Source organism: Siphateles boraxobius, unplaced genomic scaffold (genome assembly GCF_051911475.1).
Source record: "Siphateles boraxobius isolate OS27281-9 unplaced genomic scaffold, OSU_SipBor_1 54, whole genome shotgun sequence".
NCBI lineage: Eukaryota > Metazoa > Chordata > Actinopteri > Cypriniformes > Leuciscidae > Siphateles > Siphateles boraxobius.
In genome coordinates, this window is record NW_027509180.1 from 2,707,491 (window position 1) to 2,732,627 (window position 25,137).

Sequence of the window (25,137 nt, forward strand, 5' to 3'; positions counted from 1 at the left end):
TCATCATCATCATCATTTCTTTATTCAGGACATACATATAAAATGGTCCATAGCACTATACAAGATAAAGTACATACAAAACAAAAAAAACATAGAAAAAAAATTGTAAGAAAATGACCACACAGTCAGAATTCCACAATACACAAAAACGATGTTCAAATATTAGCAAATAGACTAAAGCGCCAGTGATTCCACAAAAGCGAAGTGAACCTAACTGCACTCAAAGCAGGGTTCACTAATGTTGCGATGATGCTGTTATGTGACTCTACTAGTCTACACATACATCTGTACATGAGATTCCTAAGTACAGCAGGGCACGTGAATGCATTGACACTTACACACAGTTGACTAACACTGCCCCCTCGTGGCAATTTAAGCAGCAGCCTCAAACCATCATTATATGCCACCTTGAGTTTCTGCATACTGCTTTTTTTATAGCGGCGCCACAAGTGGGCAGTGTACATCGGAGTACAAAAAGCTTTAAAAAGTGTAGTCTTCACAAAAAGTGAGCACATACTAAATTTGCGATTCAGCATATTCGCTTGTGCGTAAAACATACAATACTGTCTATGAATGTCCCTATCATCAGACAGGTCATCAGTTATATAGTGTCCTAAGTACTTGACCTCCTTACACACTCTAAGTAAAGTACCAGACAGATAAAAAGCAGGAAATGAGAGTTTACTGTCCTCCCTGCTTCTAGCAATCATTATCTTGCTCTTCTTAGAGTTGAACGTAATATCAAAGTCCAAGCCATATTGGGAACATACCCTTAGTAGCTGTTGAAGGCCAGCACTATATGGACAAAGAATGACCAGGTCATCCGCGTACATTAGGTGGTTGACAATGGTGTCCCCAACCCTACATCCTGTTCCACAACTGTTTAGCAACTCCGATAGGTCGTCCATATAAATATTAAAAAGAAAGGGAGACAAAATGAAATAAACTAGCTTTCGTGTTAGCCTTCAGTAAATTAACTTGTCTAAGATAATGTTTCATAAAACATATGAATATCAGTTGACCCTGCCTTTGTTAATGTGCGCCCGAAATTAAGCCAAAAATGGCGCAGGCTATATGCTAAAAATATACCGTTATAAAAGCGCGCGAACGCCAGAACCTGCACAGAATTATCTTTATAAACCCAGTCAGAGGAAGATTGTGAATGTGTCTCCTCCCCGAAATAACCATATATGAGCTCACAACGCCTCGTTTTATATCCTCATCTGCATATCATTTGCATATGCATATTCATCCACGTGATTCCATGTTTAACTGTACAAGACATTAGGAAAATATGAGATACGGATCACATTACATTAATAAAAATCATTTAGCCTATCCTTGCCTTGTTTTTTTTAATAAATCAATCAAATAAACATTTAGAGACAGTTTTTCTCAATCTTTTCCAAAGGCCAAATAGTATTTTGAATTTATTTATATTTTTAATGGAAACAGATAGGCCTTGTTGAGCATTATTTGCATGAAAATATTTCCTCAGACAATCTGCTATTATCATGATAAGGAATTATCTCTGTAGTTTAAACATTAAAACACAGCACCAGAGGAAAAGTGTTCAAAAGCATCGCATCCACAACAAATATTCATATTTATTGAATATAAGAAATGTTGTAACTTCTCAGTAATTATTTAATGTAATTTACGTGTTTAAATCCATTAATGAGAATGGCATATTTAATCTAAATGTTTAAGTAAAACATAGTTTACATATGAACATGCACAGTATTTATGATTAGGACTGATAATGAATATTTACGGTTTTCTTCTTCTGCCGTTATAAATATGCGTCAGTTTCAGTGAACGGCTCGACGCGGACAGGATGGATATTTGCTTCAAGTGATAGGCTTGGTGAGTGAAATTATATTAATATTATCTTTATGAATATGTATAATTTTTCTTTACATTTTCTGTCTAAAAAGTGACATTTAACTCCCGATCACCATCAGTGTCGCCAAACTATTCCTTCAAGTCAAGTCGCATTTATAAATATAGCGCTTTTTAGAATACAGATTCATATCAGCTTTACAGAGATAACAAGAAAATAATGCAACAAAGTTTGTTTCCAGAAGAAAATAGCGTCACAGTCCAGCTTTCAGTGGTTTCATTTTTGTCGTAAAAAAAGTTATTTAGTTTATATATAGCCGCTCTGGTGTGATGTCATCGTCCAGCTCTCAGGTCTTGAATAATAGTGACAATGCAGGCAAATCAATATTATTGTTGAATATTAAATCAAATGTTAAATTTAATGTCCCCAACTGAGCAAGCCAAAAGCGAGGAACCAAACCTCCATCAGTGACAGAAAGGAGAAAGCTCTTGTGAGAAACCAGACTCAGTCTCAGTCCTCCTCTGGCCAACGAACAAACAGTGTGTGTGTGATTATGATTCAGTTGGGTTGTCTCATACAGGGTGCACAGCTCAGTACCATGTTGAGGGTTCTTGCAGTTAATATCAGAACATACCATAGAAACTTTAGGCAATTCAATGTTATTCAACAGGATATCCGACTGGATATAATATTCTTTAAGGTCCTCCTCATTCAGATTGGACCAATCTATTTTCCCCACACATACGTTATCTACAGGCACAAAAGCAGGTAAACTGCCTAGACTTACAGATAGAGAGAAAGGCACATGATCAGTAGTGGCAAATTCATAGTTAATTTTTAAGGCCTCTATAGAGTCATGCGCATCAGCCGTGCAAATGCAGTGATCTAGCCATGAGGTCGTGTGCCATGCCTCACTGATGTATGTGTAGCTACTATCAGGCAAGAGCACTTTGCTAGAAAGAATTTGACCATTATCATAACAGAACTCCATTAAATGCTTAGCAAATAAAGCACAGCTGTCATCAGAAACATCTGCATTCATGTCACCCACAATAAAGAAGCACGTGGAAGCATTATCTTGAATGAAAGACATAACGCAAGCCAGCCTATTAAGATATTCCTCTTCATTTTGAGAGCACTCATAGGGTGTGTAAATGTTTAAGATAATGAAGCTTTTATCACCACAATTAAACTCAATTCCTATAGCCCAATCAACATCCAGTCTAACCACCTTAACCAGCTGATCATATTTTTTATGCCATAGCAGGGCAACACCACCAGGTATTCTACCATGAACAATCCTGGTACTCAGGTCAGTAGTAGATTCACCCGCCCCATAAAAGTCTTTATGCAGGGAATTTAGACCCTCTAAATCCTGTTTTGGTAAAAAAGTTTCTTGAACACATAGTACATCACAAGCCTCCAAAAGTTTATCCTAGGCGGCGCGATTTGTCAGCTTCACTGTGCCCAACGCGCAGTCCTCGTGCGTTATACGACACGATATTGATATTCATCTCTGTTTATTAATCCCGGGCCGCAGCCTGGCTGCTGCTCCCCTGTGCAGCTACTGGTATAAGGACAGACACAGAGCGCTGCTGCTGTGGGCCAGCCTCTCCTCCTCCTGTTCTATGGGCCGAGCTATCACTGTTAACTTTGGGTCTGCGAGCCTCAAAATAACGACGTACATAGATCCCCGCTGGCCAAAGTTGTGGCTCGTACATTTCATCAACTTCATTACATTCAGCAGTAACATGAAACGAACTGAATCTGTTGCGGGTAGACTCAATCTTCCGACACATCACAGAATTGCCCAGTTTTTCAATCAGATAATCACGCAGAGTGGCCGCATCAAGATCCGGGGAAAATCTAGTTGCAAAGACACTCACCAGCTTAGTTTTAATTACTGGAATGTTACTCACTTCTGTGCCGGTACCAACTATTCCCATTTTGCTCTCTCGCTTTAAACGGGTTGCATGCGGCCAGGTTTCTGTTGCACGGCCAATTTTGGTGGCTTCTGAGGCTTACGCCTCCCTTCCTTCACGACAGTATTCCATGCTGGAGACGGAGGTTGGGTGCTCGTCGCCTCTCCCAATGCCTGGCGGACAAGACCCGCCGACCCCTGCGTTTCTCTCTCCTGAGATCCTGACGCAGCACTAGCCCGGCCAGGGGATCCGCGGATTTCTTCAATATCCTTCATCCGGCGATCTAGAGCCGCAGTAACCGCCCCAAGGTTTTCACTCACACTTGCCTGCGTTTCCAGAACTCCCCTTAAAGTAGAAACTTCCCGACTCAATCGTTCCATCCTGCCGAGTAACGCCGAGGCATCCATATTGCCAAACCCAACAGGTGGAAGTTCATCCAGGAAGTGTGAGACAAACCTGGGAATGTCTTCACCGCGCTCATTGAGCAATTTCAGACAGTCCTTGATATTATTAACGTCCTTCTGAGCGCCTTTGTGCTTAACATTGCGTTGCGTTGTCGGGCACAGTTCAAACAGAAGTCTCTTGGAATGCTCAATCCAGTCAGAGGAGAAGTTGTTTGAGGCTAACAAAACAATTTCATCCTGCGATAGTGTCTTCATTTTAATAGAAATGAAGTTTAAAAACTCATCTTCCACTATCACTTTCCCGTTAGAGGTTTCATAAACCTCGGGTTTTGTACGGGAACATACAGCCGCAGCACGCAACACCGCCGCAGCCGTCATGGCAGTTCCACTATATGGCCATTTCCCGTTTAAGTATTTTCCCGTAAAATATCCCGTATTTTTACGCTCTGAGTGTGTGAGACGTACAAGCTCGGGCAGATTCGGCTTGAAGTCGTTCATCCTCGGATGCGGCGCTGCGCGCGCTGTTATAAAAAAAGCCGTGCACACAGCAAAGCGAAATGGGGTCTTGCCGGTCTTGCGCACCCAACTCCTCCTTTTTTCCGCGCGCACCTTCGCGCTCGTGCGGACGCGTCGAGTATAAACCATGGTATAAACAAAGCTTAACCCTAACTCCGTGTCAGTGCGCGCTCTGATCGGTAAAGGGACACAGACCTCTCCCGAATCATCTCCAGCAGCAGCCTCCGATCTTCCGAAGCACCACTAACTCCGCCTCCGTTTCCCTTGTAAGCTGATATTAGTATTTAAACATTCTCTGTGATAAACATGTTTGTAAAAAATATTTTAATAACACGGTTTTGGCGGTTATAGAGTTCTAATGACGGTGTTCAACTATAACAGTCGGTCTCACGGCCTCACCCCTAACACACACACACACACACACACACACAGACACACACACACACACACACACTGTCTCTCTCTCTCTCTCTCTCTCTCACACACACACACACACACAGACACACACACACACACACACACACACACACACACACACTGTATCTTTCTCTCTCACACACACACACACACACACACACACACACACACACACACACACACACACACACACACACACACACTGTATCTTTCTCTCACACACACACACACACACACACACACACACACACACGCACACACACTGTCTCTTTCTCTCTCACACATTTGTAGGCCCTGTAGTTATAAACTCTTTAGACCAGGGCTATTCAATTAGTTTAATTCGAGGGCCGGATTATTAACTCGAAAAGTTGAGGTGGGCCGGTGGGTTTAGCTTATTTATTGAAACATAACAGTATCAATAAGTAAGCTAAAGTAAACATAAAAGTTTTGTAGGCTATTTACTTGGAAATGCGGTAGACAACAGTATGCAGATTTATCAGACCATAATAAATAACTTATTTACAGCTATGTACAAATATATGAATTATACAAGATCATATATTCTATTGGTTAGAATTATTTTATTAATAATTATTATAGGCTTAAATTAAAATATTCGGACAGTGAGACTTCGTAACCATAGGTAAAACCATGCATGGCTACTCACTCACTCCCAATGTATAAAAAATGCCTAAACAGGTAAAAACTATACACACAATTAATTATATATTTCTCCAGCCCCCTAATAAATCTAATGCAATATAAATGACTATAACATAGTATTCAATATACATATTCCACATTTCTGCCCAAACCATGGTAAATTACTACAGTACATTCATGGTAAATGTTTGTAATGCTGGTGATTAGGGATTTAGTCTTCTAACTTCGTTCATGGAATGTTTCTGCTATTTACCTCATCAGTCGTGTTGGGAATGTTGAGGCTGTTTCATCCGATTTAAAAGTTAAAATCATTCAGTGATTTTTGGTTTGTAACAGAGAGATGTGTCAGATCGAAACGCTTCTCACTGGATGTCGCAGCAATGTTTAATAATAGTGTCCGGGACCGGGAGTAAACAACTCGTTTGAGCTTGCGTTCCGTTATCCACTGGGCCGTGCTGCGTATAGTTCAGAGTAAACTAGTGAAACAACTGAAAACAGCAATATTTGTTCTTACTGACCGAGAAACAGCTTCAGATGATTCAGTGACAGAACGGTCCGAACGAATCCGAATCGTTTCATACCGCTATGCAAGCGCGTTTGGCCAATTCATGGAAAGGAAATAATCGAACCAAATGATTAAACCAGCAATGATTGATCGGAAGGGTTCGAACGACGAGAAAGAAGTGGAGCAATACGCTAGTCTGGTGGGCCAGTCGTGTGCAGAGAGAATTCTGCTGCGCTGGTTCAGTCGACAGAAATACGGGACACACACATAATAACTTCTGAAATTTTCGGACTGAAAAAAGTGTTTCTCAGGTCAATCGGAACGCTCATGGTACACACAGTGCGTATAGCTACAGCTGCAGGCGCCACTGCGGTCTCGAGCATATCTAACCAAATCTAGCCGCACCGCCAGGAAAAGAAGAGGAGGGAGGTTGGGGTGGCCTCGGGCCATATGGAGATGATTGGCGGGCCGGACCTGGCCCGCGGGCCGCCAATTGAATAGCCCGGCTTTAGACTGTTAATGATTAGTGCTTTTTAAAAAAAGTTTGTGGGTAAGAATCGTGTAAAAAAAAAATCCCTTATTTTGGGGATGGATTCCGGGAAATCTCCCTTATTTTCAATGTTCAATGTTGACAGCTATGCACCAAGCCTATCACTTGAAGCAAATATCCATCCTGTCCGCGTCGAGCCGTTCACTGAAACTGACGCATATTTATAACGGCAGAAGAAGAAAACCGTAAATATTCATTATCAGTCCTAATCATAAATACTGTGCATGTTCATATGTAAACTATGTTTTACTTAAACATTTAGATTAAATATGCCATTCTCATTAATGGATTTAAACACGTAAATTACATTAAATAATTACCGAGAAGTTACAACATTTCTTATATTCAATAAATATGAATATTTGTTGTGGATGCGATGCTTTTGAACACTTTCCTCTGGTGCTGTGTTTTAATGTTTAAACTACAGAGATAATTCCTTATCATGATAATAGCAGATTGTCTGAGGAAATATTTTCATGCAAATAATGCTCAACAAGGCCTATCTGTTTCCATTAAAAATATAAATAAATTCTAAATACTATTTGGCCTTTGGAAAAGATTGAGAAAAACTGTCTCTAAATGTTTATTTGATTGATTTATTAAAAAAAACAAGGCAAGGATAGGCTAAATGATTTTTATTAATGTAATGTGATCCGTATCTCATATTTTCCTAATGTCTTGTACAGTTAAACATGGAATCACGTGGATGAATATGCATATGCAAATGATATGCAGATGAGGATATAAAACGAGGCGTTGTGAGCTCATATATGGTTATTTCGGGGAGGAGACACATTCACAATCTTCCTCTGACTGGGTTTATAAAGATAATTCTGTGCAGGTTCTGGCGTTCGCGCGCTTTTATAACGGTATATTTTTAGCATATAGCCTGCGCCATTTTTGGCTTAATTTCGGGCGCACATTAACAAAGGCAGGGTCAACTGATATTCATAGGTTTTATGAATAATTTTCTTAGACAAGTTAATTTACTGAAGGCTAACACGAAATCTATAGTTTATTAAATTCATTCAAAATATGTTCACATTCATTATTAATCTTATGCCCAATATGATTTAAAAAGGGCTTAATTAAGGTTTCTTGATCACTCACATTGTTACTAACATTATTACATACATTGTATGTAAATGATATAGCCCTATTTTCAATTCAAAATAGTGAAATTAGTGAAAAGTTTTAGTCAATCCGCCCTGTAAACACTTTCGACATTTCTGTGATCCGAGGAGCTCGCGCTAATATTTTCTGTGGCGCTTTAACAAGAAACAGGAAACTCATGAATATTCATGTTTAAGCTCCGCCCAGAGTCACCGAAAACCAAAAGGTTTTTAGCTATAATTACCATGAATGTATATTTATCTGATTATATATTTTATGTTATTTCATAGCTAGGGGAGAGTGGGACAAACACTAACGCGGGGCTAGTTGTCACACATAATACTTCCACACATGCCAGCATGACGGAACTTTAGCCCCTAGAACCATGTATATAGGCCATTATGTTATTTGTATTTGTACATATTTTATGTTTAATAACATTATATGTTTCTGTGTATGTGTTTGGTGTTTAACATGGTGTCTCTTTAAGAGAATAGGATGTGAATGTTTCAAGGATGTATTATATAACCCATCACTTCCGGTGTGATCAGCTGTGGAAGCACGTGGGTTTCTACCGTCTCTTTTGTTCTACTTGGAAACTAGAATTAACCTTTTTTTAAAAGGAACATGATGCATGTAGAGACTTTACTCACAGATAATCACCAAATTATGGACTTTACACTATGATATTCTATTCTTCTTTTATGAATTCTATTGAGAAAACATGAGAAAAAGGTGAATAAAGACTGAGAGTTCAGAAATAATTCAGAAATTATATTATGTTTTGAACTATGTTGTATAGCTGTGTTTTCCGGTGTGTTCGTTGTCCAACTCAAAAAAATATTTTATTTTGAATTATTAAAAATGCCATTATTTTATATGAAAACGTTATTCATAGGCCTATTTTATTGAGAAAATATTTAATTTGTCTTGTAATTTTTTTTAGATCAGATAGGCCTATTATTTTAATCTGTCATATGGTCATGTTTCACCTATGGGGCATTCTCTCGGGGTAGGATATGTCAAGAAAAAAAGTATACACTTTATTAATAAAACAAAACCACATACTTTTACTAGACACGTGTGAAATGAATGTGGGTAAAAATAAACACTCTGAACCGATCCAAGTAGATTTACACAAACAGTCCAAAAGCGTTAGGTTGAGCCCACTCTCTCGGCGTGTGCATGGTTTCATGCGGGACTCACACACACACACACACACACACACACACACACACACACACACACACTCTGACCACATCTTCAGTTTCACCATAGCTATACGGTGAGTGCTTTTGAATTACGAATTTCTATAATTTTAGGGGTTTTAAATGTAGGCTATAGCCTATTTGCCGTTATTTAAATATTGCCCAAAGTTTATAAGATCCTATAAATAAAGTTTCGCGATGTTGTTCATGTGCGAATACATTTAAGCCGAGGAAAGTCATGTTTCTTATTGTAAACCTGGTTTGCAAACATGCTGATAATAATAACTGGGATATTCGTTTCATTTTGCGAACCGCGTTTATTCTGTTCATTTCAGGAAACCGGCGTTTTGCATTAATTCATGTTTTAGAATAAGATGCAGGTACATGGACTGGGTGATTTATGAAGTGTGTAATATGTCGTGTAATATTTGAGGGAGCAGCAATGCATTTTGACGAGAAAAATGTCATTAAAGTGTGATGTAATGTGACTATGATCTGCTTATGAGCACAAGTTAACATGAGCCGATCCCTTCCTATAATGAACCAAAGAATTCTTTTGAATGATTATTAATAACCCATTATATTCTGTTAATGCAATAGTTCATCGTAATAAGACGTTGGAACATGAGGTCGACTGTTTTTTTGTTTGTGTGCTTGTTTTTTTAAGCAATTTGAGTCCCGTGACAAGCAACACTTTATTTATTTAAGTTAACAAACTTTTGCCATAACAAGTAATGAAATGACTTAATTTTTAGTCTTTCCAATAACACCAGCATCATGTAGATGTTCACATCTGGCGTCAGGTCGCCGTTTAACACCAGTTTAACCAGTTAAGTGGCCCGGTCACATGTTCATATAATCTAACGTTCCTGTTTTAATATGATCAGCACATTTAACCATAAATATGAAAATTTTATTATTCCGTGAACTCGTTGGAAAACAAGTTTTCCGGTAGAGTAAAGAGTTCCGACACTGGTTGAATGAACGAATTCTTCCGCATTCAGGCTCGTGCACGAGCTGTGACGTCATCTGCACGAGTATATGATGTAGCTACACGTTCTAAAATGTAATGCAATACTTATAATTTCAATGTTTTACATGTTTATGAAAATAAACATGTCGTCAGAAAACAAGAGTCTATTTTATGAATGGGTGTCAATTGTGAAACATTTTTATTTGCCTTTGGTTTGTAAAATATAGCAGTAAAAAGCACTTCTGAATCTGAAAATCTTTTTTCGTGTTTCTTGTTATTTGGTAATGTTTTTAGCGTTTTTTTAAAGAATTATTGTTCTGTCCTCTCTGAAGTAAATTAAGAGTTTTTTTTTTTTACTTAATTGTGTGTGCAACAGTGCCCCCTTTTGGATAACCAGCAATTGCAGCTTTAGTTTAAGTTTCACTTTCTGAGGTAAATTTCCATCAACAGTTAGAGTGTGCTGCAGAGCAAAGCGCCAGTGCTGTTTTCTCCTGCTGCATTTTTTCCTTTTACATTGTTGCCTTGGATACTATTTGTCCGTAAGTACTGTACATATTACTAAAAATATTAAAAGTAATTGTACTTGGCATATCTTTTGTTTATTGGAGTTTTCTCATGTCAAAGGACTAAATTGATAGTTAGCAGCATGGCTATTAGTTATGACTTACCATTCTGTTGCTACAAATTGTGTACTTTAGATATCTGTATTGGTTTTATCTCATTTCTGTTTGTCTTTTGCTCTTTGTTACAGTTTTACAGTATAATAAGAAAAGTAAAGTTTCTTCGTCGAACCCAAGAAAAGTTATGCCTTGTGTCTTTTTTGGAGAACTTTACACTGTTAGCTAACTGTCGAGCTTTGAAGAAGCAACTCATTGCAAGGACAGTATAATTATCATAGAAAAGAACCTAATGATTAAAATAAGAGCAATGACAGAAGATGAGACTAACATTTCCGACGCTGTAAATGCACATCATTGCACCTTTTTACACGTTTTTAGATGTTTGCTCTAATAAAACACTTGTCATGCAATATAATATGCAATGATTTGTTTGTGATTTGTATAACAGCTTCCTCTGAAACATGAATAACATCAGTGTGTCCTGTGGAGAGATTGAGACTGATGAGGGGTATATGTTCAAACTTCCCTCTGATTTACTGAATCACACACTCAATGAAGACTGTGAGCAGAGCTGGTTCTCAGAGGTGACTATTACACACACACACACACACACACACACACACACACACACACACACACACACTGACTGTGAGCAGAGCTGGTTCTCAGAGGTGACTATTATACACACACACACACACATGCGCGCACACACACACTCACAATTGATCCTCTTGTGTTTGGTGTATTCAGGACGGGCGTCTGATAGCAGATCCAACAGATCCTGAAAAACTGATGGATCCTGCTATTTCAGTCTCATCTGATCGTCTCTTTACTTCTCGCTGTGTGAATCTGAATCATGAGATCATCTGTGACGCTTCAGGAGTAAATCAACTCTCAACACATCATTCTTTCAGTTTTCATATTTAATCTTTCATTAACATGATTCTCTAATGCTTCTTTCTTTCATCACAGTCTCATCACAGTATCAAGACCATGTTCAGAGGTGAGAGACACTTCAGTGAAATGCATCAATCAGGGATGCGCGATATATCGGCCTATATATGATCATTTATCAAGCGCAGCGTCAGTTCTGGCAGGACACGTTAGTCGAGCTCGCATCATCAGTGACTCTCAGCTGATCCTCTTCCTATAGGAATACAACATCACTGTATTCATATATAATCTCCTTCATTATTATCAGCAACTGTCGCATTTCTCAGGAGCTGATTACCCTCCTCCCTCCCCAGCTCCTCCTGTCTCAGTCAGGATTATCCTCCTCCCTCCCCAGCTCCACCTGTCTCAGTCAGGATTACCCTCCTCCATCCCCAGCTCCACCTGTCTCAGTCAGGATTACCCTCCTTCCTCCCCAGCTCCACCTGTCTCAGTCAGGATTACCCTCCTCCCTCCCCAGCTCCACCTGTCTCAGTCAGGATTACCCTCCTCCCTCCCCAGCTCCACCTGTCTCAGTCAGGATTACCCTCCTCCCTCCCCAGCTCCACCTGTCTCAGTCAGGATTACCCTCCTCCCTCCCCAGCTCCAACTGTCTCAGTCAGGATTACCCTCCTCCCTCCCCAGCTCCTCCTGTCTCAGTCAGGATTACCCTCCTCCCTCCCCAGCTCCACCTGTCTCAGTCAGGATTACCCTCCTCCCTCCGCAGCTCCACCTGTCTCATTCAGGATTACCCTCCTCCCTCCGCAGCTCCACCTGTCTCAGTCAGGATTACCCTCCTCCCTCCCCAGCTCCTCCTGTCTCAGTCAGGATTACCCTCCTCCCTCCCCAGCTCCACCTGTCTCAGTCAGGATTACCCTCCTCCCTCCCAAGCTCCTCCCGTCTCAGTCAGCATTACCCTCCTCCCTCCCCAAGCTCCTCCCGTCTCAGTCAGCATTACCCTCCTCCCTCCCGAGCTCCTCCCGTCTCAGTCAGCATTACCCTCCTCCCTCCCGAGCTCCTCCTGTCTCAGTCAGGATTACCCTCCTACCTCCCCAGCTCCACCTTTCTCAGTCAGGATTACCCTCCTCCCTCCCCAGCTCATCCTGTCTCAGTCAGGATTACCCTCCTACCTCCCCAGCTCCACCTTTCTCAGTCAGGATTACCATCCTCCCTCCCCAGCTCCTCCTGTCTCAGTCAGGATTATCCTCCTCCCTCCCCAGCTCCACCTGTCTCAGTCAGGATTACCCTCCTCCCTCCCCAGCTCCTTCTGTCTCAGTCAGGATTACCCTCCTCCCTCCCCAGCTCCACCTGTCTCAGTCAGGATTACCCTCCTCCCTCCCCAGCTCCTCCTGTCTCAGTCAGGATTACCCTCCTCCCTCCCCAGCTCCACCTGTCTCAGTCAGGATTACCCTCCTCCCTCCCCAGCTCCACCTGTCTCAGTCAGGATTACCCTCCTCCCTCCCCAGCTCCTCCTGTCTCAGTCAGGATTATCCTCCTCCCTCCCCAGCTCCTCCTGTCTCAGTCAGGATTACCCTCCTTCCTCCCCAGCTCCACCTGTCTCAGTCAGGATTACCCTCCTCCCTCCCCAGCTCCTCCTGTCTCAGTCAGGATTACCCTCCTCCCTCCCCAGCTCCACCTGTCTCAGTCAGGATTACCCTCCTCCCTCCCCAGCTCCACCTGTCTCAGTCAGGATTACCCTCCTACCTCCCCAGCTCCTCCTGTCTCAGTCAGGATTACCCTCCTCCCTCCCCAGCTCCTCCTGTCTCAGTCAGGATTATCCTCCTCCCTCCCCAGCTCCTCCTGTCTCAGTCAGGATTACCCTCCTCCCTCCCCCAGCTCCACCTGTCTCAGTCAGTATTACCCTCCTCCCTACCCAGCTCCTCCTGTCTCAGTCAGGATTACCCTCCTCCCTCCCCAGCTCCTCCTGTCTCAGTCAGGATTACCCTCCTCCCTCCCCAGCTCCTCCTGTCTCAGTCAGGATTACCCTCCTCCCTCCCCAGCTCCTCCTGTCTCAGTCAGGATTACCCTCCTCCCTCCCCAGCTCCACCTGTCTCAGTCAGGATTACCCTCCTCCCTCCCCAGCTCCACCTGTCTCAGTCAGGATTACCCTCCTCCCTCCCCAGCTCCTCCTGTCTCAGTCAGGATTACCCTCCTCCCTCCCCAGCTCCTCCTGTGTCAGTCAGGATTACCCTCCTCCCTCCCCAGCTCCTCCTGTCTCAGTCAGGATTACCCTCCTCCCTCCCCAGCTCCTCCTGTCTCAGTCAGGATTACCCTCCTCCCTCCCCAGCTCCTCCTGTGTCAGTCAGCTCCCCAGCTCCTCCTCCTCCCTCCCCATTACCCTCCTCCCTACCCAACTCCTCCTGTCTCAGTCAGGATTACCCTCCTCCCTCCCCAGTTCCTCCTGTCTCAGTCAGGATTACCCTCCTCCCTCCCCAGCTCCACCTGTCTCAGTCAGGATTACCCTCCTCCCTCCGCAGCTCCACCTGTCTCAGTCAGGATTACCCTCCTCCCTCCGCAGCTCCACCTGTCTCAGTCAGGATTACCCTCCTCCCTCCCCAGCTCCTCCTGTCTCAGTCAGGATTACCCTCCTCCCTCCCCAGCTCCACCTGTCTCAGTCAGGATTACCCTCCTCCCTCCCAAGCTCCTCCTGTCTCAGTCAGCATTACCCTCCTCCCTCCCCAGCTCCTCCTGTCTCAGTCAGGATTACCCTCCTACCTCCCCAGCTCCACCTTTCTCAGTCAGGATTACCCTCCTCCCTCCCCAGCTCCTCCTGTCTCAGTCAGGATTACCCTCCTACCTCCCCAGCTCCACCTTTCTCAGTCAGGATTACCCTCCTCCCTCCCCAGCTCCACCTGTCTCAGTCAGGATTACCCTCCTCCCTCCCAGCTCCTCCTGTCTCAGTCAGGATTACCCTCCTCCCTCCCCAGCTCCTCCTGTCTCAGTCAGGATTACCCTCCTCCCTCCCCAGCTCCTCCTGTCTCAGTCAGGATTACCCTCCTCCCTCCCCAGCTCCTCCTGTCTCAGTCAGGATTACCCTCCTCCCTCCCCAGCTCCACCTGTCTCAGTCAGGATTACCCTCCTCCCTCCCCAGGTCCACCTGTCTCAGTCAGGATTACCCTCCTCCCTCCCCAGCTCCTCCTGTCTCAGTCAGGATTACCCTCCTCCCTCCCCAGCTCCTCCTGTCTCAGTCAGGATTACCCTCCTCCCTCCCCAGCTCCTCCTGTGTCAGTCAGCTCCCCAGCTCCTCCTCCTCCCTCCCCATTACCCTCCTCCCTACCCAGCTCCTCCTGTCTCAGTCAGGATTACCCTCCTCCCTCCCCAGCTCCACCTGTCTCAGTCAGGATTACCCTCCTCCCTCCCCAGCTCCACCTGTCTCAGTCAGGATTACCCTCCTCCCTCCCCAGCTCCTCCTGTCTCAGTCAGGATTACCCTCCTCCCTCCCCAGCTCCTCCTGTCTCAGTCAGGATTACCCTCCTCCCTCCCCAGCTCCACCTGTCTCAGTCAGGATTACCCTGCTCCCTCCCCAGCTCCTCCTGTCTCAGTCAAGATCTGGCATTCTGATTCACTCGAATCAAAATAAATTCTCAAATTATGTTTTACATTAAAATCTTGAATTAATAATATGTGCAATACATTCATGTTGGTTCTGTTGTGTTTACCCTAAGGGGGGTTATTGCTGCTCTTATCCATGCTAGGCTGCATGGATGCGCAGGAGTTCTCGCCCAGAACAGAACTATACCGCCAATCCAAATTGTATGCTAATTTGTCAATAGTATTTGACGATAGTGGTCCTTACAGATTTAATGTTATCGGTATCGGCCGATATATGTACATTTTTTAATATAGTCTGTATCAGCCTGATAAGTAAATTTTGCTGATATATTAAAGCCGATAAATAATGTATTATTTCCTTCAGCTGAGACACTTCAGATGCGCACTGTTCAACATGATGGTTTTAAATTGCTTGAAATATGATTGGAATCACTTCAAAAAGGAAAATACAGTAAAGTGCAACATGTGCAGCGCAAGTCTGTCATATCGGCTACAGAAAATGAACATGAGAACATCATAATTGTGTCCTCGGCTTTTAATGGTGAGACTTTTGTTTTCGTAATCAGGCTCTCAAAAATGTAGATTTTTCCGCCAATATATCGGTTATCGGCTTTCAAATATAAAGAACAATTGGTTATCGGTATCAGCCAAAATGTTCATATCTGTAAATCCCTAAGATCAGTGTGTCCTGATTCAGATCAAACTCTGTGTTAAACTGAATCTTCTGTAAGTGAATCATGATGATTGTGAATGTGTTTTTCAGTGTGGAATGAAACTACAGCGACTCCAAACTCAAGTGAGTTTCAGCTGATAAATGTGTTTAATTCACTAATAAAACACTGATTCAGATCTGATTCAGACTCAATCCAGTGTGAATGTTTTCTGTCATATTGTCTGATATTTGTGATCATTGTGTGTTTTAAAGATGTTCTGAATGAAGTGACTCCGTCTCTCCAGATCTCAGGTAAAACATCAAGAGATTTAAACATAAACTCTAATATTGATTATCATTATAGATCAGCTGATTTGATATTTGATCACTTGTATAGATCAGTTGTGGTGGCTGTTTGCTCCATTCATCTTCATCTTCATCTGTTTTATACTACGTAAAAGGATCTTCAGGTGAGTCCAGACTGATCTTATAACGTCATACTTCAGTCTTTACATCTGACACTAGTTCACAAGAGCTCAGGTCATCGTGAATCACATTTACATTCATTTGATCAGATTATTTTATGATTTTGTCACGTTTAGTAGAACAGCTTTCTAGAGTATGAATTTATATATATTTGAATAGATTTTGGTGTAAGAAACAAAGAGATGAAAATATAATTTATGATTTGACCTCTGTAGCAGTCAATGACGTCTCAGATTTAATTTAGCATCTAAGATTAGGAAATCTCAAGTTTAGATGTCTCTGAATAAGCAGAATATAATAGTGTGTATAATAAGTGTCATTCTGTTGTCAGATGTTTTCAGAGGGAAGTGCACGCGGTTCATCTGTCAGACTGATGATGATCCAGAAAACAGGTGAGTGAATCAAACTGAGAGAAAGAGTTATTTCACTGCGTCACATGATCATCTCAGAGATGAGACAGATGATGATGATGATGATGACGTACAGCTGATGAAGATTAATCTCAGCTGAATCTGAATCTGTTTCACACAGGGATCTGAAGGTCGGATCTGATGATCCTCATTCACCGCAGGAATCTGAAACGGTTCAGTGTTCAGATGATGATCACATCTGATGCTTCAACATCAACATCATGGCTAGTTTTTAATATCTACTCGCCTTGTTTGTCCTTCACATCGAAGCACAAAGTGTATTTCCAGACCCTTCACCGTCTCCGTTCCTCTGTGGTGAAATGAGCTGTCGACCTGCTGAGACTCTCGTAACTTTAGAGAAGCCGCTGAACACACTTTTCTGCATGTACTTCCCCTATGAAAAAAATATATATTTCCCATATATGAATGATCAATATATTAAATTGTTTAACGGTATATTTGAAAATATACAGAATAATATAGTGTGTTAATATATTACAATATATTGAATAATACATGAGGAATTGCCACTCTTCATATATTGAAAAATATTTGACAATATATTTACTAATATATCACAATGTATGTATTTTTATATTCAGTAAAACACTTCATAATATATAGATGTATATGTGATCAGATATGGTACTGCATGTGAAATATATTCACTTATATTTACTCATGCAGCATAAACACACATATATAGAGAAATATATAATGTAATACATTTCTTATATTTTTTAAATTATTTAAGTCAAATCACCTTCATTTATATAGCGCTTTTAACAATATTGACTGTTTCAAAGCAGCTTTACAGTGATAATAGGAAATTACAGTAAGATTGTTTTGGTTTTACAGCAGCTCTTGAATAAAGTTATTGTTCAGCTAATGTTAGTTTTGATTGATTGATTCACTTCCGTTGCAAAGATCAGTTATTAACTATTAAATTATTAAGGGGCCGCAAACACGACACAGTGCTAACACGACACAGTACTAACAGAAAACCCTCAACACTTTTGGCCGGCTCATCCGCACAAAACAGTGCCCCCTTTTTTTTCTTTTTTAAATCTCTGCGCAAGCTTTAAAAACGCAAATCTGTGAAAACGCAGACCGTGTGCACAAGCGCATCTCGGGTTTAGTCTATAGGTTTGCGCGTTTGCATATTTATATGTGCACAGGCGTGTAGTCTTTCTTTACAAATTGACCTCAACAAACTTGTCTGGCCTTAAAAATCTTTTTTATCAGTACAGAGGAAAAATGGAAGGAGGCCTTCACTGGGGAGAGACCAACACGGCAAAAATATCTTTCCAAGAAATTTCAGCTGACAAAAAAGTGTTCAATACTAACATGTGTGTTCATTTAGATGGGTGAAATGCAGAGCACACATTCATGGCCACATCACCTCATAACGGCTCAACGGCTCACATAAAAGTTTTTAAAAAAAATTAAAAATCATTTTTAAAAATCAAGCTTCAAACATGTGCTTTCCAATCAGGATTCAGGAGACATCTTCTGACCAAAGACTCTTAATTTTACATCTCTTTAATGAATTGTGTGCAACACCATGTTTTTCGGTGTTCACGCAGATAATCAAATCACATGACCTGTACCCTACTAGCATTAATAATTTTCTGTCACTATTAGGTGTCACTATTGCCAAATTATCATTTAAATCAAATATAGGCCTACAATTCTTAAATAAGTATTCAAGTAGGACACAACATTTATAACAAACAAGAAAAAATTCAAGAAGTGAGAAAAATATTTAGCAAGAAAATACACAAATACTCGCGCATGCGTGAGGCGGAGAAATGTGTACAATCATAATTCTTTATTGCCAAGTAGCCTATATTTTACTCACACAATAAATCTGTCTCAGGGACAGGAGATTATAGTATAAAACACAGTATAGACATACATGGTAAATTATCTGCGTCTTCATTTAGAGGAGAAATCTCGAATAAAGCGCCTCTTTTTTTCTTGATCTTCTGCTGAACAAATTCTTAAGCTCGAATGGATACTTTGACAATTTTCAATCTGGTTTCCGACCGCACCACAGTACAGAGACCGCGCTCATAAAGATAATAAACGATATTCGCTTAAATACTGATACAAGCAAATTATCAGTGCTGGTACTACTCGACCTCAGTGCTGCATTTGACACTGTTGATCACAACATACTTCTTGACAGGCTGGAAAACTGGGTCGGGCTTTCTGGGATATTCCTAAAATGGTTCAGGTCATACTTAGGAGGGAGAGGTTATTATGTGAGTATAGGAGACCATAAGTCTGAGTGGACATCCATGACATGCGGAGTCCCTCAAGGCTCAATTCTTGCGCCACTCCTATTCAACCTGTACATGCTCCCAATGAGCCAAATAATGAGAAGGAACCAAATCGCTTACCACAGCTAAGCAGACGACACACAGCTCTACTTATCCCTATCGCCTAACGATTACAGCCCCGTTGACTCCCTTTGCCAATGCATTGATGAAGTAAACAATTGGATGTGCCAAAACTTTCTTCAGTTAAACAAAGACAAAACTGAAGTAATTGCGTTTGGAAACAAAGATGAAGTTCTAAAGGTGAACGCATACCTTCAGTCTAGGGGTCAAACAACTAAAAATCAAGTCAGGAATCTTGGTGTGTCTCTAGAGTCAGACCTTAGTTTCAGTAGTCATGTCAAAGCAATAACTAAATCAGCATATTATCACCTGAAAAATATTGCAAGAGTTAGATGCTTTGTTTCCAGTCAAGACTTAGAAAAACTAATGCATGCTTTCATCACCAGTAGGGTGGATTATTGTAATGGACTTCTCACTGGCCTTCCCAAAAAGACCATAAGACAGTTGCAGCTCATACAGAACGCTGCTGCTAGGATTCTGAGCAGAACCAGAAAATATGAACACATCACACCAGTCCTCAGGTCTTTACACTGGCTGCCAGTTACATTTAGGATTGATTTTAAAGTATTATTACTGGTATATAAATCATTCAATGGCCTAGGACCTCAATACATTGCAGATATGCTCAGTGAATATAAACCCAACAGATCACTCAGATCATTAGGATCACATCGGCTAGAAATACCAAGGGTTCACTCTAAGCATGGCGAGTCTGCTTTTAGCTACTATGCCAGCCGCAGCTGGAACCAGCTTCCAGAAGAGATCAGATGTGCTCCTACAGTAGTCACATTCAAATCCAGACTCAAAACACATCTGTTTAGCTGTGCATTTACTGAATGAGCACTGTGCCACTGTTCGTCCGACTGTTTGCACTGTATTTTATTTTATGTTTTAATTACTCTGATTTCATGTGATTATTTCTGTATTTTATCTTTTATTCTAAACTGTTTTAATTATTCTGATTTCTTTTGATTATTTTAATTTCTTCTATGTAAAGCACTTTGAATTACCATTGTGTATGAAATGTGCTATATAATTAAACTTGCCTTGCCTTGGTATATTAAACTTTTGCCGTATCCGACCGTCAAAACTCCGAACACATCTTCCTTTTTTAAGAATGACTCAAGTTACGTTCTCTTAACTCCAAGTCCTCCAGAGTCACGCCAAATCCGATTCGAAAGACCGCTGTTCGCCAGCAGCATCTTCTTTGTTTTCAAGTAACGTTAGCAGGGAATCACCTATGGAAATCACGCGGAACCGTCACATCTCTGCCGTCATTGTTAAGCCCGCCCACCAACTCTATACACGATGTGATTGGCCTGACCAGAGTTTGGTTTTTCCAGCTCGAAAAGCCAACGGAGAGTTGCTAAACCACACTTTGCTGCGAAATTATTTTTGCTGCCGCTAGGGTGCGTCTAGATTTCTAGGCTAGTTGAAACTAGAAGCCTTCGCTGTTATTTTTAATGTATTTTGTGCTGCTGTCAGTGTAATTGTACTCAATATAGGTTTAAATAGCTGTTATTTTAGTGCATTACGCGCTGCTCTCGGGGCAGGAGTACTCAATATAGGTTTAAATCGCTGTTATTTTAGTGCATTACGCGGTGCTCTCGGGGCAGGAGTACTCAATATAGGTTTAAATCGCTGTTATTTTAGTGCATTACGCGCTGCTCTCGGGGCAGGAGTACTCAATATAGGTTTAAATCGCTGTTATTTTAGTGCATTACGCGCTGCTCTCGGGGCAGGAGTACTCAATATAGGTTTAAATCGCTGTTATTTTAGTGCATTACGCGGTGCTCTCGGGGCAGGAGTACTCAATATAGGTTTAAATCGCTGTTATTTTAGTGCATTACGCGCTGCTCTCGGGGCAGGAGTACTCAATATAGGTTTAATCGCTGTTATTTTAGTGCATTACGCGCTGCTCTCGGGGCAGGAGTACTCAATATAGGTTTAATCGCTGTTATTTTAGTGGATTACGCGCTGCTCTCGGGGGCAGGAGTACTCAATATAGGTTTAATCGCTGTTATTTTAGTGGATTACGCGCTGCTCTCGGGGGCAGGAGTACTCAATATAGGTTTAAATCACTGTTATTTTAGTGCATTACGCGCTGCTCTCGGGGCAGGAGTACTCAATATAGGTTTAAATTGCTGTTATTTTAGTGCATTACGCGCTGCTCCCGGGGCAGGAGTACTCAATATAGGTTTAAATTGCTGTTATTTTAGTGTATTACGCGCTGCTCTCGGGGCAGGAGTACTCAATATAGGTTTAAATCGCTGTTATTTTAGTGCATTACGCGCTGCTCTCGGGGCAGGAGTACTCAATATAGGTTTAAATCGCTGTTATTTTAGTGCATTACGCGCTGCTCTCGGGGCAGGAGTACTCAATATAGGTTTAAATCGCTGTTATTTTAGTGCATTACGCACTGGTCTCGGGGCAGGAGTACTCCATATAGGTTTAAATCGCTGTTATTTTAGTGCATTACGCACTGCTCTCGGGGCAGGAGTACTCAATATAGGTTTAAATCGCTGTTATTTTAGTGCATTACGCACTGCTCTCGGGGCAGGAGTACTCAATATAGGTTTAAATCGCTGTTATTTTAGTGCATTACGCACTGCTCTCGGGGCAGGAGTACTCAATATAGGTTTAAATCGCTGTTATTTTAGTGCATTACGCACTGCTCTCGGGGCAGGAGTACTCAATATAGGTTTAAATCGCTGTTATTTTAGTGCATTACGCGCTGCTCTCGGGGCAGGAGTACTCAATATAGGTTTAAATCGCTGTTATTTTAGTGCATTACGCACTGCTCTCGGGGCAGGAGTACTCAATATAGGTTTAATCGCTGTTATTTTAGTGCATTACGCACTGCTCTCGGGGCAGGAGTACTCAATATAGGTTTAAATCGCTGTTATTTTAGTGCATTACGCGCTGCTCTCGGGGCAGGAGTACTCAATATAGGTTTAAATCACTGTTATTTTAGTGCATTACGCGCTGCTCTCGGGGCAGGAGTACTCAATATAGGTTTAAATCGCTGTTATTTTAGTGCATTACGCACTGCTCTCGGGGCAGGAGTACTCAATATAGGTTTAAATCGCTGTTATTTTAGTGCATTACGCGCTGCTCTCGGGGCAGGAGTACTCAATATAGGTTTAAATCGCTGTTATTTTAGTGCATTACGCGCTGCTCTCGGGGCAGGAGTACTCAATATAGGTTTAAATCGCTGTTATTTTAGTGCATTACGCACTGCTCTCGGGGCAGGAGTACTCAATATAGGTTTAAATCGCTGTTATTTTAGTGCATTACGCGCTGCTCTCGGGGCAGGAGTACTCAATATAGGTTTAAATCACTGTTATTTTAGTGCATTACGCGCTGCTCTCGGGGCAGGAGTACTCAATATAGGTTTAAATCGCTGTTATTTTAGTGCATTACGCACTGCTCTCGGGGCAGGAGTACTCAATATAGGTTTAAATCGCTGTTATTTTAGTGCATTACGCACTGCTCTCGGGGCAGGAGTACTCAATATAGGTTTAAATCGCTGTTATTTTCGGAGCACTATGAAGTAGGGTATTCCTGCAAAACTGGAGGCTGCAGTTTCAGAGGACCCTAGTTTTTTTATTTTATTTTTTATGTATTAGCAGTTTATAATATTTTATAGCACTTACTATTTAATTCTGTATTTATTATTTTTCAGGGATAATTTAGTTGTTTAATGGTAAAATTTGATTGATATATTGTCATAATAACCAACTCCTCAACCTAAACATACACAGTGATAACCCTCTTGAAATATTTAACTTAAGTTTGTTTTAATATATGAGCAACTATATTCAAGACTCAGTTGTCTTGGAAAAATTATTTTCTGTGTACGTGTGACACTCTCAATTCATTAGCCGCAGTGTGGTGCATCTCGTCTATTGTGCGTCTATTAGTAGCCTACGTTAATTGAAAATAATTTGAAAACCAGTTTACAACATCCAGCAGTACAATTAACTGTAGTGTAGCAGCCTAGTATTAGGTCCATTGAATAGGCATTTATAATTTTTTTGTCAAGTCCATTATATCTGAATATATATATATATATATATATATATATAATATATATAGGATCGTCTGCCTCTCCCTCGTAATTAGCGCCGCCCCGTCCCATAATTCGCCGCCCTTCGCCAGGTTCCCGACTGGAGTGGGTGTGTTTGGAGAGGAGGCGTGAGGAATTGGCGGCGTGTGATGAGGCACACCTGACGAGAATGAAGCCTCATCACCGCGGCTGTTAAATGCCTCTTCCCTGTGCATGCACACTGGTGTCCTCGTGGGTCCAGGAAGGGAGCGCGGAGGGATTCCCACGCCGCCGGAGCCGTGAGTCGCCGGACCCGCAGAGTGAAGATAAGTCATATTTCTGGATTCTATAGACTCTCAGCTACAAGGTGGATTCATTGACAATACACTTCTTGAGACACTTGTATGTGTTCTGATGTGATATATCACCAAGAAATACAAAAACGGAAGTTCAAATGTTTTGTTTTTTATTATATAAAAAGGGTAAACTATAATGAATAAGGGATTTTACATCAAATATTGATTTCCTCAAAGGCTTTAGAACACCTGAAATAAAGTTGGGTGAAAAAATATAAAGAAACAAAATAACTATTTATTTGTTAATTGAATATTCTATGTTCCCTTTACATTTTCTTATAATTTATGTGTCAATTTACCAAACACATCCAAAAACAACCTCTAGATGGCACTGTGCACATCAGTCTATCGCCACATGTGAAAGCAGTTACGCTCTGGCTGTAGGAAGATGTGTGGGATTTATTCCAAACCCCTCCCCTTTTTTATGTTCCTAGGACACCTGACAACGTCGTTGTTTGTTTTATATTGGTCTGTGATTGGTTCACACACCCACAGCATTTTATATCATTAGGTAGGGTAAAGTACCATTTCTCTGTTTTGCATTCTGAAGCTATTAATAGATATGTCAGGGGTGCGCACTTTGACTTTAATTTGTTTTTTTTACCCATCTGTTGTTGTGGTCGGTGTTTAGCTTTAAAATAACGATATATTCAAGCTGTCAAAACCTGAGCTTGAATGACAGGAAGCGCGAGCGAATTAGAGGGCGCCAGTTTCGCGCCTAAACCAATCAGGTTCCTCGTGCAATTGCAGGACACCTCTTGACTAGGAAGTGAATACTATAAACACAGACAGAACATTAAAACAGAGACTATTACGTTAGACAGTCAAGATTAAAATACATTAACAAATATTAATGTTTGTCATATAGGTCCGTAGGTGTGAGTCACTCGCAATCATGTACGTTTTTTTGTGTCTAAATGATTGCACGGTTTTTCGGCCAGTGTATGCATTTTAATGCACAGTCACAAGTCAAAATCATCACATTTTATTTTATATCAAAATTATTTGACACAAAATAATTGACACGCAATATTAGGCTATTATTATTATTTTTTTGTCATCCTTGATCGTACCGAGCCTCTAAAGTGACATGGTGGTGGAAAAAGCACATTTCATACAGATTACCAGAGAGTAGCCTATTTTCTTTTCGTTTTGAATTGTTTAGTTTGAAAGTAGACATTTCAATATTTCTAGATAGAGGCTATATTTCTTCTCATATCTATGAGCGTGTGGTGGAAATTTTAAACTGAATATTAAGCTAACCATGTTTTAACATTTAACCTTACTTAGTACATTGTTTCAGAGTGTTAGCAGGCTAAGACATTCTTTACTTTAGAAGATATGTGTCAAACCCCTGACTGTGTGTATAAATAACATGTATGGTAAATTAAACTAGACAGATGACTAGGTTAGAACTTGTGATTAATAATGAAGTAATCATTCAAACAAAGTCTCCTCTACCTAGAAACAGAAGAGTTTGCCTATGAAGAACCAATCAATTTAATGTCATTTGCTATACCTCCCTATTCTATAAAAACTGTTGTATCCGTGTTTTCGGTGGGAT

The 25,137-nt window shown here is 41.2% G+C and overlaps 2 protein-coding genes across 2 annotated transcripts in view; one reads left to right on the forward strand and one right to left on the reverse strand.

The window, feature by feature from the left end:
- The window catches only part of LOC143714465 (uncharacterized), a 318,540-nt gene that overhangs the window by 183,148 nt on the left and 110,255 nt on the right, over window positions 1–25,137 (reverse strand). The window lies entirely within an intron of this gene.
- Window positions 10,557–17,653, forward strand: LOC143714482 (uncharacterized). Its single transcript, XM_077205707.1, has 9 exons — window positions 10,557–10,653; window positions 11,183–11,318; window positions 11,485–11,616; window positions 11,707–11,737; window positions 15,980–16,012; window positions 16,142–16,180; window positions 16,266–16,338; window positions 16,686–16,746; window positions 16,886–17,653. The coding sequence occupies exons 2-8, from the start codon at window positions 11,196–11,198 to the stop codon at window positions 16,726–16,728; spliced, it is 474 nt and encodes a 157-aa protein (XP_077061822.1). The 5' UTR covers window positions 10,557–10,653; window positions 11,183–11,195; the 3' UTR covers window positions 16,729–16,746; window positions 16,886–17,653.